Source organism: Papaver somniferum, chromosome 5 (assembly GCF_003573695.1).
Source record: "Papaver somniferum cultivar HN1 chromosome 5, ASM357369v1, whole genome shotgun sequence".
Classification (NCBI taxonomy): Eukaryota; Viridiplantae; Streptophyta; class Magnoliopsida; order Ranunculales; family Papaveraceae; genus Papaver; species Papaver somniferum.
This window is the reverse complement of record NC_039362.1, coordinates 157877222-157889341: the sequence shown is the minus strand read 5'-3', so window position 1 is coordinate 157889341 and position 12120 is coordinate 157877222. Positions and strand designations below refer to the sequence as shown.

The window sequence follows — 12120 nt, the reverse complement described above, 5'->3', positions numbered from 1 at the left end:
GGATAGTCATCTATATTTTCTGGGTATCTGTTTTGGTTGAGGTGAAACTTCAACGCTGAACATAATACACCACCTCCTTTCAAATCTTTATGATCTTCACGCATATGTGATTCCATAAACGAGGGAAGAAGCGTCTGCCATTTATTATTTGATATCTATTCGTTTTGGTTGTATGGTACATGATCTCCCACTCCACTTGGGATCCCACAAATAAAATACAAATCAATGGGCCTAATTTCTATTACAAGAATGATATCAACTACGATTAATTGTTTTGATTATTTAATAATCATTTAAAAAATAAATTTAAGTTAAGTTAAACAAACTTACCTATTTTAAACTCCATAAAAATGGGAACGTGTGCGTTGTCGGCCACCACTTTTCTACCAATATTGTCGTAATTTTGTTTTTGTTCTAGGCTTTACACTATAAAGCGCACGCCAAGGATCTGTCAACCCTTTCTCGGACTGCAGGGGGTAGACCATTATAAATACCCTTTAAGTCATAAAATTCACCTCTCATTCTATAAAAGCTCTCAGACCGCTCTTGACACCCCGACACATGACCTTGGACTAAAGATAGAGTAGCAACGACACTCGGCGAAGCAAGCTCTGCTTCCCGATTTTGAGTATAACTTACATATGTGGCAGGCCGCGGTACTGGTTCATGTCTTTGATCTCTTTTCTTCTTTATATAATTGACTGCTTTTCTTATGAATTTGCTCATATTGTATCAAAAAAATTTGGTTTAGAAGAGTTTTAGAAGAAGGAAATTCATAGGTTTTGAAAATTAGTGAAGAAGAAGAAGAATTTTAGAAGAAGAGATAGTAGTGGTGTGAGTGCAAATGAATTCAGTTGAAAGAATTTATGGGTTTTGAAAATTATACCGTTGGAAATATGGACGTGGATATTTGATCGTTAGCATTTTTGCTTCTCACGCCCGCGTTTGTGCTTCAAACGCTGAGTCTAACCTTCACACGCGGACCTACACACGCGGGAGAATATTCCTAGTCCTGACGCTTGATGGTCAACTGCCCACTTCTGTTCCAATAATGGAGAAACTTGTTTGACGGTTCACCCCGCTCAACAAATTTTGGTTATACATTGCCATAGGAATTGCCCAAACCAATGTAGTCGATTTCGGCCATCTCAGCCGAAATTTCGGCGAAATTCCGGATTTCGGTCCAAAAAGACGAGATTTTGTTAATTTCGGCCGGACGAAATCTTTGCGAAAATTTCGGCCGGAAACGCGTTTTTCGGTCGGAATTTCGGCCGGAATATATATATACAATTTTTTTTTAAATTGAATGGATTAATCTCAAGTACAAAAATTAAACAGATTAATTCACTCACTAGTATTATTGCTTGTTGTTGTGTTTGAATTTCTTGACCTAAAATTATCATTTGGTGTTGATGATGAGGAAGGTGAACAACCAGATTTACTAATACCATGTTTCTTTTAAGTGGGTCAATACTCCCTCAATCTTCTAGTCTGACTCAAACTAGGATTGGAATTAATTGAACCTGGCAACAAACACTTCTTATTATAAAAGTTGGAACCGAAATTACACCGAAATTTGAAAACGGAATCTCCCCGAAACAACGTTGTACCAGTGTCTCGCTCGGGACCGAGATAAACCGGAATCCGAAATTAACTACCTTGGCCCAAACTAACCAAACTCAGCCTCTAACCAACCAAACCCGTGTTAGTAAGTTTCTATCTTTCCCCAACAATTGACATCTGAGAGCAGAAAAGCATCAAAAACAAGCAGCAGTGAAGAAGAATCTAAAATAGGGTTTCAAGTTACGAAAAACTTGTCAAGAGTACTGGTAAAGCGTCATGAATTCTTTAAACAACTTTATGCTTGGAACTCTAACTCCTCCTAGCAGGTGAATTGAGATTTGATTTCAATCAGGTCAGATAAAATTCTTTTATATTCCTCTTCTAGGGATTTTTGTTTATCTGTCTGAGATTTGAGTTACTGCAAGTTCATAATTTGTTACATTGAATTGCATATCGTAGTATTCACCTTTGATTAGTACTAGCAGAAATACATTTCTTCTATTTTTATCCTTGTCATTCACTTGCACTGTATAGAAAACAAGAATGAAAACCCATAACAGTTGAAATTTATGCTAACATATCTTTCAATGTCTTCTTCCGTAGCTGTTAATTGGATTTCAACTCTTCTCTTATTTCTCCTACTAGCTTATTATCTCATCATTTTCATATCAAAATCCAGTAACAAGCTTAAACGCTTACCTCCCGGTCCAAAAGGCCTTCCAATTGTAGGCAACTTTTTTATGTTAGGTAAAGCCGTTCATAGAGATCTCCACCGATTGTCGACCCAATATGGTCCTATTATGTATCTGCGTCTTGGTTTTGTCCCAGTTATTGTTGTCTCCTCTGCTGAAGCTGCAGAACTTTTTCTCAAAACACATGATCTCAATTTCGCAAGTAGACCTTTTACTGCAGCTGCCAAGTATATCACTTATGACCGTAAAAGCTTTTTCACTGAATACGGTCCGTATTGGCGAAATCTTCGTAAATTAAGTTCATTAAAACTGCTTAATCGTAACAAAATTGAGTCTTTTGAGTCCATGAGAAGTTTTGAGATTGGGTTATTGATTAGATCACTGCAAGATGCTGCAAATTTACATGAAGTAGTAGATATTACTAGTAAGGTATTTGCTCTAAATAAAGATATGTCGTGCTTAATGGTGTTTGGAAAGAAGCGTGTGGAAAGCGACCATGATAAAAAGTCATTTCATGAAGTCGTGCTAGAAGGAATGAGGCTTGCTGCGGTTCCAAATTTAGCTGAGTATATTCCTTTTATTGGTCAATTTGATCTTCAAGGTCTGGTGAAAGGGATGAAGGCAGTTAGTGAAGTTTTTGATAAAATGTTAGATAACGTTATTGATGAACATTTAGAGGTTTATGATAAGGATAATCTTAAGGACTTCATTGATGTCTTGTTGGATTGTATGGAATCTAATGATACCGACTTTCCAATCGATCGATCCAATATCAAAGCCATTGCTTTGGTAAGTGCAGAATCTTTTTCACTTCCGTTTTTAATGTCACAGAAAATGGACTTTAATAATGTGACAGTTCTCCAGTTTTCCCACATCTTGAGAAGCAACTCATTCTGGTTATTTGTTGCAGGGCATACTTCTAGGAGCAATGGACACTTCAGCAACTGCAATTGAATGGACCCTGACAGAATTGATCAAGAATCCAAGAGTGATGCGAAAAGTCCAGGATGAGTTGGAGAAAGAGGCCGGTTTGGACCGTCTGGTCGAAGAATCAGATCTACCAAAACTAGAGTATCTGGATATGGTCATTAAGGAGAGCTTCAGACTTCATCCAGTTGGACCACTTCTACTCCCTCATGAATCCATTGAAGACTGTCAAGTTAACGGCTTCTTCATACCCAAAAAATCTAGAGTAATAATCAACAGTTGGGCAATTGGACGTGATCCACAAACCTGGACTGATCCAGAGAAATTCATCCCAGAGAGGTTCCTGGGGAACAATGTAGATGTTCGAGGATATGATTTTGAACTCCTTCCATTTGGATCAGGTCGTCGACGTTGCCCTGGATTGACGCTAGGCTTTTTAGTGGTTCGATTGGTTGTGGCGCAATTGGTACATTGCTTCGATTGGGAGCTTCCAAATCATATGTTGCCGGATGATTTAGATACAAAAGAAGTGTTTGGTGTGGTGATGCCGAGAGCCAATCATCTATGTGCCATTCCAAAGTATCGTCTTCACAGTTGATAAACATGTAAGAATTGTTTCAAGTAAAGTTTGTACTTCTGTAGGCTATCATTATACTTGTTTAGTCTTTGTAAAACCTATTGAGGTCCAAAAACACTAGAACTGAGCTGAGAAGTTAACACCCGATCACTATTCCAGTTTGGTAGTTCTTTTTTTTCCTCTGACAAGCTATTTTTCTGTTTTTGTTAAGAAAACTCTTGTTTTTGTTTCTGTATTTCTCCAGTTTCATGAGGGAACCAAGGGTGATTTAGACTGGTATGTAAATATGGTGTAAAAAAGGAAGAAGAGGAGGAGGAGACATCAAATGACAAACACTTTTCATTGAGCTTAGAGATAAATACATACACAGGAAGAAAAAAAATTACTCAAATTGGCAGATGAAGAAAAGTAAAATAAATAGACACAACCTCCTCTTTTATTTTAGTGAGTGTAATTTATTTTACTAATGGTAAAATAAATTCAGTGGTCTCGAAATATGACTCGATCTCGCGCACCACATGGGCAACAAGTTACATACTCCATAGGACCGCCGCCGGGTTGCTTGCTGCGGGAGTTGTGAACTAAATACATCTTCTCACATACACATCTGTAGGTGTACTTGATAAGAATACCACATCCACGAGCACTACAAATTGGTCTATCTGAAGGAAACCTCTTCCTCAATTTCTTAGTTTCCATCTCAACGAATAGAACCCCATCATCATCTCCTAACAACTCAGTCATCTCAAAAACAACTCGCTGGAACTTCTGGCTAGAGTCTAGAAGGAAGCACAGATATGTTAGAGAACTGGAGTTTAGGGTACCCATATTTATAGATTCCAGGGATTTCAAATTTAGAAGGGGCGCCAGTCTAGAAACTTCTTTTTGTTTCCTTTCCTTTTCAAATTGTATTCATGCGCAAATTTTGTTTTTATATTTCATTTTCAAGAAAGCAAAACATAAAGAGAAAAAGAAAGGGAGATATGCTAGTGCCTTGAGCTTTGGAAAGACGGACTAAAGTTTTCACATAGCAACTAAAGGTACTCAAAACTCAAAAACATATATATTTCATTGATTTCACCAAAAAAAATTACTAAACAACAAAAATGATCTAATATCTACCTGCCATGCCCGATGTTAAGACTACAATCTTTTGCTGCCAATGGTATCCGTCTCTCGACGAAGATTAGCAGGTCCAGCGCAAGTTGCTCAACAATTAAATATACCTGTGATCAAGAATTAAACAAATTTTCCCTTTTAAATTACAACAACAAGATGCAGATTGACGAAGTTACGTGGACATGCATCTTATGCAGGGGAAGTAACATTGTCCTCAAATTCTCTGCGTATGATCTCAAGAACAATCTCATTCCATGTATCAACTGGACCTGGCATGCACCAGTGCAAGCAATCCTGTGGCGGCGGCTCTCCATTTGGGCCACGTTTTGTTTTCTTGTTTGGGTCAGGACTCCTGTATGGTCCTGGATGGCCATCATGTCGGTAACCAAAAGCTTCTGTGATGTCCATTAACCTCAACTTTGACCCATTTTTCGACTTTTCAACTGCTCGTTTAAATCCCGTCACCTGTTTCTCATGCATTATATTTGTAAACCCGTTTTCTACCAATTCGGTTGCAGGTTTCACCTTCCCAGTGCAAGATCCACCTGTGTTCCAAGCCCCACCTTCATAATGATCAGGTGAAAACGCACGGACTATTGTTAAGCCAGTGTAGTTGGGATAAGTTGACATAGCTGTGAGAATTGTCTCTGTAGAGATACCAAATGCTTCTATATTGTTGACTTTCATTGGGCGGCTTTTGTCAAGCCACCATAGCTGCCCACCAACAACTTCATTATTGAGCATGTAGACAGATTGCTTGGCAAACCAATGGCCAGAAGAGAGGACAACCACATCAAAACTTGGGAGGTATTGGAAAAAGTCTTCATCTGGAGAATCTAGGTGGAGTTTGACAACTGAAGCAGGGGCAACATCGACGGGCTCTGCTGACCTACCAACGAGCCAAGATGACCATATTCGGACAATCATGACAGAGGTTGACCTGAAGTACCAACGTTGCATATGCTTGTTCCCACGATTTTTTGGAACTTCCACCTGAAAATGAGCCAAGAACAGAACATGTAAAAATCTATAACTCTATAAAACTAACAGTGAATTTCAGTTTAACTATTGATCAGTGAGGAGACACAATTTATAGACAAGCAGGGTTTAGGACCCTCTCTGACGAGCAAACTGGCTTACAAGATACAGAAATATTGATGCAGTTTAAGCAGAAACTCAGATGAATAATGTCACTTACATTCGAAAAAGAAAGAATTACAGAGTTATTTTATGACTACAAACCTACCATGATTGTGAAGAGGTTTCTAGGTATAAGAGTGGCACACCGGCACTAAAAGCCATTTGTGTTTTTAGTTTCCATTTTTTTTACCTTACATTACAGCATTGATTGAATTTTCAACTACGGAAGTTTGTTCTTAAAAAGCAAAATGTTTATTCCTAAAAGGCAAAAACAGGCAGAGCCTATTACGTTGAATTCTTGCATAATGCTGGTCTTCTGAAAAAATATTTCCAACTGCAAAAGCAGAAATAACATCTACATATTTTAGGAAAGAAAAGGGTTAATAAGTACATTGCCCTCTGTACAAGAAGAAAAAAGAAATTGGTGAGCCATTGGATGCACGATGTTTTTTCAGAATATATATAATGAAAGTGGATATGTTCTTCATTTTCCTTTCATAAAGTTTAACAATGTGATTCTGAGAAAAAGTATTGATAAGAAGATAAGATAATGCTACGGGAATATCATTGCTTATTATTTTTCACTGATTTCATAAAAAAAGTTTCACAAAAAGGAAAAAAGGTTCTAGTGTTATCCGAGAATAAGGAAAAAGAAGCAATCACTGTTACCTGCCAAAGAAGGCATAGCATAGATTCCATCTGGTTCCGCGCAACTGAGTCGCCAATGAAAGCAAGTGTCTTCCCTCTCATCAATTCTAAGAATTTTTTGCCATCAAATCGTGGGAGGTCGCACTGTGATGGCTTCCATCGCCAACTTTCATATTCCTTGTCAGGCCTACCATTTCCCTGGCAATTCTGCATCTGTGTTATGACTGGACATGAGTTGTTTGTATAAAGAGGGCCTTCTGGATCATAAAACCATTTTCCATGGAAGAGATCACAGTCACCTACGCAGAAAATCAATAAAGGACCTTATTATACGATGCTTCACAAAAAAGTTGATCTCCAGGAACTTACATTAGAAGGGAGCTTGTAAATGATATGTAAAGAGTAAAATTCAGCAAATTACATTGTGATATGTAACATTTCCACATATTTTTCTAGTGGTGACAATTCAATTGAATCTGCAACGTTTTATCTACACAACAAAGTAGGTGACTAGTGCAGCATAGTACACAAATCAAAAAAATAATGCAGCTTACATTACAGTCCGGCAGAAGGCACAAATTTTTTTAGTGCTGTTTCTCGTTTATAATCTTTAACCATTTCCATTAATATACAAAAGTTTGTATCATATGTAGTATGAACATCCTCCAACATCTAGTCTTATAACTCTCGGAATTCCTATCAAACAAGTGAAGAGTATTTACATACTTATTTGTATTCATAGACTTCATCATTTTCAGATACGTACAATAATGAAGGCTTCAGAATGTCACATTCATTTCATCACAAGATCTCAATGTTCCACTTCCCTGTACTTCTAGCCATCTAGACCAGAAAGCTTGTTGACATAGTACATTATTTAACTTGCATTCAGCACTTATTAACTTTCCCTTCATAAGTAAAACTATAGTTGGATTTCAATTAGATTGGAGGTTATACCCCAAAGAAAAGTAAAACTACATAGAGGTTAGGTTACTACTCGCATAGACTATCGGAGAAGAACTAAAGTAACAATGGGCTCTATCAAATAGTGCAAAAGGAGGCATGTGATTTTCTTAACTAAACCACAAATTCATAGTAATGAAAGGCTGATGTAGACATATAAGCTGCTATGTGATTTTACTCGAAGTTGCATCTAATGCTTCTACTCGTTTACACTAAAAAGACAAAATCGGAAGGATCTTGTGCTTATAGCGCGAGGAATTCTGTTGCAAAAAGGCATCCTAGAGAGGATCAGGCCTAACATTGTATAAGGTCAGACTGATTAGCTAGGACAACAGAAGCTATCACTGACCAGCCTCTAATGCCAAAACCACTTGATGAGTATAAAATAAACAAACCGACGAGTGAACTCGTCAGCACCACGACGAAGGTACCAGCATAAACTAACAACATATCGTTAACATCGTTAACCCAAAGTGTTTAATGCCTGAATCTCAAAGAAAAACCGAGGGGCCGAAAAATATCATACAGGGATAATTAGCTTTTCAGATCTAGTTTTGATCAGAATTATTTTCAGTATAAAGAATCTCCGGTTTTTCTGTTAATACAATTTAGTGAGCAGAGAACAATGCTAAAAAGTTGAAAATACAAGTTGGTGGACCAGTCAGTTCTCCTAAGTTTTTTTTTTTTAATCAATTTACAAAGCTATTTCACAAGAAAGTCTGAAAGAGAGCGTCTCTATCCTGCAGATATCGGTTTCTGACCCAGACTGCATTGTTTTGTCACTTTGGTCACCCTAAAGGCTAAAGCTTAAGCTGATCCCCTACAACATTTCTTTGCTGTCACCAAGCATGTCTTCAGTTACTAGACACAATTCTAAGTATGACTTCAATAATGAGGTTACCTTTTATGATAAAGACTCATCCTAAATGCTAAATGTGATACCGACGTTCAATTGCTTCCCTAACTATCTGGTTTAGGTTGCAAAGTGTTATAAATAAATTCAGGAACTATTACAATTCATACTTAATGAGAGAAAGTTACCTGAAGCGGTCTTGCTAGAGTCCTTTGATAATGGAGGAGAAGGAGTTGGAATTTCCTCTTCCGTTTTAGAAGGTGATTCTGAACCAGATACCCCGCCATTGTCTTCAGTTTCAAAACCCTTATTTCCTGTATCAGTTTCGGTTTCAAAACCCTTCTTTCCTGTATCAGTTTCGTTAGATAAAATAGATACTGGAGGTGAAGGAACTGAAATTTCCTCTGGTGTATGAGAAGTAGAATCCGATAACTCCTGCTTTACTCCCTCTTCTCCTAAATCCTTCGACAATGGAGGAGAAGGAACTGTAATTTCCTTTTTTGTAGTCGAAGGAAATTCAGAATCAGTTATCTTGTCATCGCCTCCCGCTTCAACACCCTTTTCTCCTGAATCAATTTTACTAGTTACATCAGATAATGGAGGTGATGGAACTGGAATCTCCTCTGGAATGTTAGAAGTTATCTCTTGTTTTCCTTTTTCTCCTAAATCAATCTTGTCAGAATCCTTGGGAAGTATCTCTTCTGGCTTATCAGAAGAAACATCAGGTGGTTTGTTATCAATTGGTCCTGTTTCAACACCCTTTTCTTTAATCTCAACACTTGCATCTGAATCTATCTTATCAGAACTAATCGAGGGTAATTTCTCATCATCAACACTATCTGAAGGTGGTTTCTGAGTAAGCAAAGTAACAGTCTCATTGTTATTGTCAAGACCTACCAATGGCGACGAATCGAAACCAGATTTAGTTGAATTATTACTAATGCTGAATAAAGAAGAACCATTAACAGGAGTACTAGCAGGGTTAGATATCAAAAGACATGAAGCAAAAATGACAAACAAAGCTAATCCACCAACTGAAACTACAATTGATGCAAGTGATTTAGGAATTACAGGAAACCCTGAACCACCTCCTTTCTGTGTTACTCCAAAATTCATCATCACTCTGTTAAATCCAAACCCTCAGACAACAACATCAATCAATATAATATTTCCAATCTATACCTCAAATGAAATCCTGTAAACTCTCTTTATAACTTTTTTTTTTAAAATCTGTAAATTGAAGAATCTCTACAAATCTGAAACTCTGTGATGTTGTTTTATGAAAAATTCATCACGAAATCTATGAAATTTACAGGGAAAAAATACCATGATTGAGCTTCAAATTCAATCCGTGAGATCAATCCAAGATCTATATGTGGACTGTACAGACGTATTCCGAATTATATATTTTAAAATGTCAATCTGAACAGAACAAGGAAATTGGTTTTGATGAGAGACGAGTAAGTGGTTGGATTGTACAAGAACACCGGTTTGTTTTAATCTGGACGTTTTTAACGTCATACAGTCAATAAATTTATGTGCCCTCGTATCTAAGAGAGTTTCTTTCCACATTTAATAACTAGATAGTGACATTTTCGAATGACCGGAATAACCTCCATGTGTTAATTTGTTATTGTAAGGGTTGAAGGTCAAAAGAAACGTACGGTACGAAAAGCTGGATCGGATTCTCTTGTCTCTCTGACCATCGTCGTCTCTAAAGAAACGGACGTGAAGGTTTACGATTGAGGACTTTGTCCCGTGGTTGGTGAAAACACCTGTTATTTATATTGAAAAAAATATCGACATCCCTTGGAAGAAGTATTTTGGAGGGTTATGATGTCTAAACTGCATTTAAGTAAGGGACTGATTAAGTCAATGAGTTTAGGTTTACCTAACCTTAATGCTCCCGGTGGATTACTTAATTCATGTATGTGTTGTCAACTATGTCATCAAACCTAGCACCTGACAACAAATTTTATGGCTGGAGATTTTTTTAGATTTCAAGTTTAACATCACCTACCTCATTGGAACATATATGCAAGTCTAATAGGTATGTTATTACGAGATAAACCCACAAAAACCGTTTGGTTCTTGCCATGCGTTGTGAGGTGTCCACAATCGATATTCGCAGTTTCGATGAAATACAATATTTGGAATACAAATATGAAAAGGCAGTTAAACTAAGGTATAAAATCTGAGCCTGCCGGTTCATCGTCCTTCTATTTCTACTTTGCATCATGAATATATATATAAGGTCAATACGAAGAACACGAGATAGAAACATGTTGAAACGATAAGTATAGAATGTAAATGAGACGTTGATTTACGTGATTCAGCACTAAGGCCAATGTTCATGGGATGATAGATCTTTCAATATAGGTTGAATAGGATTACAAGTGGTAGTCGAATGACTCTGAGTAAGGGACGGAGATAGAGGGAGATAGATAAAACTAATAATAGTCCTCTCTCCTAAAATTGGTCAACCCCTTCTTCCAAGGTCGAGTGGGGTATTTATAGGCTCTCTATGTGGGCCTCTCTTTTCTGACACTGTTGATGCTTATCATCTTGATTGACGTGCTGATCCCGAAGACCATCTTCGTGATCATCCGATGTAGGGGTGTAAATTGGGCCGAGTCGGGCAGCCCGACCTATTTATTAAATGGGACGGTATAGTGCGGGTCAGAACATCTCTTATCCATGAAATTAAAAGGGTCGGGCGGGTAGGGTTGTTTATCTACAGTTAGTACCCTTGGCCTACCCAAATCCGTTTTGTAATTTGGGCTCGGGCGGATAGGGCCGGGAGGGCCTTGAATATTACAAACAAATATATATTATACATATATATTATTAAAAATAAAAAGAAAGTAGTAATAATGCACAAGTTTTACTTAAATTAATAATCAAATATGAGAATTGAGATGGGAATAAGATAAACCAAACTTCTTATAATTTTTCCTGAATTGAATCATCAAAAAAGGAAACTGCCTCAGATTTTGCTCAATATTTTCTCTATATGGTTAACAAATTTAGACTCCTGGAGTAAAAGTTAAGAAATACATATGAGAAATATGAAGGTTGACTGTATTAAGTATATGTACCAAGTATATTTTAGGATAAAACAAATGAAAATAGTCACTTAGGCTAGGTAAATGGATAACACTGGCGGACTAACAGGGCGGGTAACATTGACAGGATAATAGGGAGGGTATTGGGTCGGGCAAGAAAATTTGACTTGTGGCCTGTGCTCTCCCTCTTATTTAAATGGGTTAGGTCGGGCCAGCCCGTAAAGGGTCATGGTCACTCATGTGCTATCATGGGACAGGGCGGACGGTACTGGGCCTCGGGCTGCGGGGCAAAATTTACACCCCTAATCCGATGCCTCGAATGGTAACATATTGCAACGATAATATACCTCCCTTTACTCCACAGGATGCTTGATACGTATCCTATGTTCGTAGCATTTAATACGGGAGGTTGGGCGTCAGACAGTTATTGATGTAGCTGTCACTTCCTTGTCAGTGTGGCTCATCTCCTCCGTCCATTTCGGTTCTACCTTGGGATGGAGTAAAGCAAACTTATAGATCTTCTATGGTGTTTCGCGGTGGTCTCTGCATCAGGTACTCCTTGACCTATTGATC

General features: G+C 37.7%; 2 protein-coding genes across 3 annotated transcripts; one reads left to right on the top strand and one right to left on the bottom strand.

The window, feature by feature from the left end:
• The first annotated feature begins 1695 nt into the window (after positions 1-1695).
• On the top strand, positions 1696-3994 carry LOC113283356 (cytochrome P450 CYP736A12-like). The gene is made up of 2 exons (XM_026532587.1): positions 1696-3044; positions 3166-3994. The coding sequence occupies exons 1-2, from the start codon at positions 2133-2135 to the stop codon at positions 3778-3780; spliced, it is 1527 nt and encodes a 508-aa protein (XP_026388372.1). The 5' UTR covers positions 1696-2132; the 3' UTR covers positions 3781-3994.
• Positions 3995-4085: 91 nt separating this feature from the next.
• Positions 4086-10021, bottom strand: LOC113283355 (protein YLS7-like). Of its 2 annotated transcripts, XR_003327441.1 has the most exons (4): positions 8671-10021; positions 6688-6965; positions 4882-5871; positions 4086-4538 (listed from the first exon to the last, which is right to left on the bottom strand). XR_003327441.1 is itself a non-coding variant. In XM_026532586.1 (3 exons), the coding sequence occupies exons 1-3, from the start codon at positions 9599-9601 to the stop codon at positions 5068-5070; spliced, it is 2013 nt and encodes a 670-aa protein (XP_026388371.1). In that variant the 5' UTR covers positions 9602-10021; the 3' UTR covers positions 4801-5067. The 2 variants fall into 2 exon arrangements, 1 of the variants encoding a protein (XP_026388371.1); XM_026532586.1 differs by lacking the exon at positions 4086-4538 and having other exon boundaries at positions 4801-5871.
• Positions 10022-12120: the final 2099 nt, after the last annotated feature.

Coding starts and splice junctions, on each gene's coding strand:
- LOC113283355 (XM_026532586.1), bottom strand. CDS start 9,601: ATGATGAATTTTGGAGTAACACAGAAAGGAGGTGGTTCAGGGTTTCCT. Junction 6,966..8,670: donor CTCTAGCAAGACCGCTTCAG/GTAACTTTCTCT, acceptor TTTTCTGCGTAG/GTGACTGTGATCTCTTCCAT. Junction 5,872..6,687: donor TGCTATGCCTTCTTTGGCAG/GTAACAGTGATT, acceptor GCTCATTTTCAG/GTGGAAGTTCCAAAAAATCG.
- LOC113283356 (XM_026532587.1), top strand. CDS start 2,133: ATGCTAACATATCTTTCAATGTCTTCTTCCGTAGCTGTTAATTGGATT. Junction 3,045..3,165: donor ATATCAAAGCCATTGCTTTG/GTAAGTGCAGAA, acceptor TATTTGTTGCAG/GGCATACTTCTAGGAGCAAT.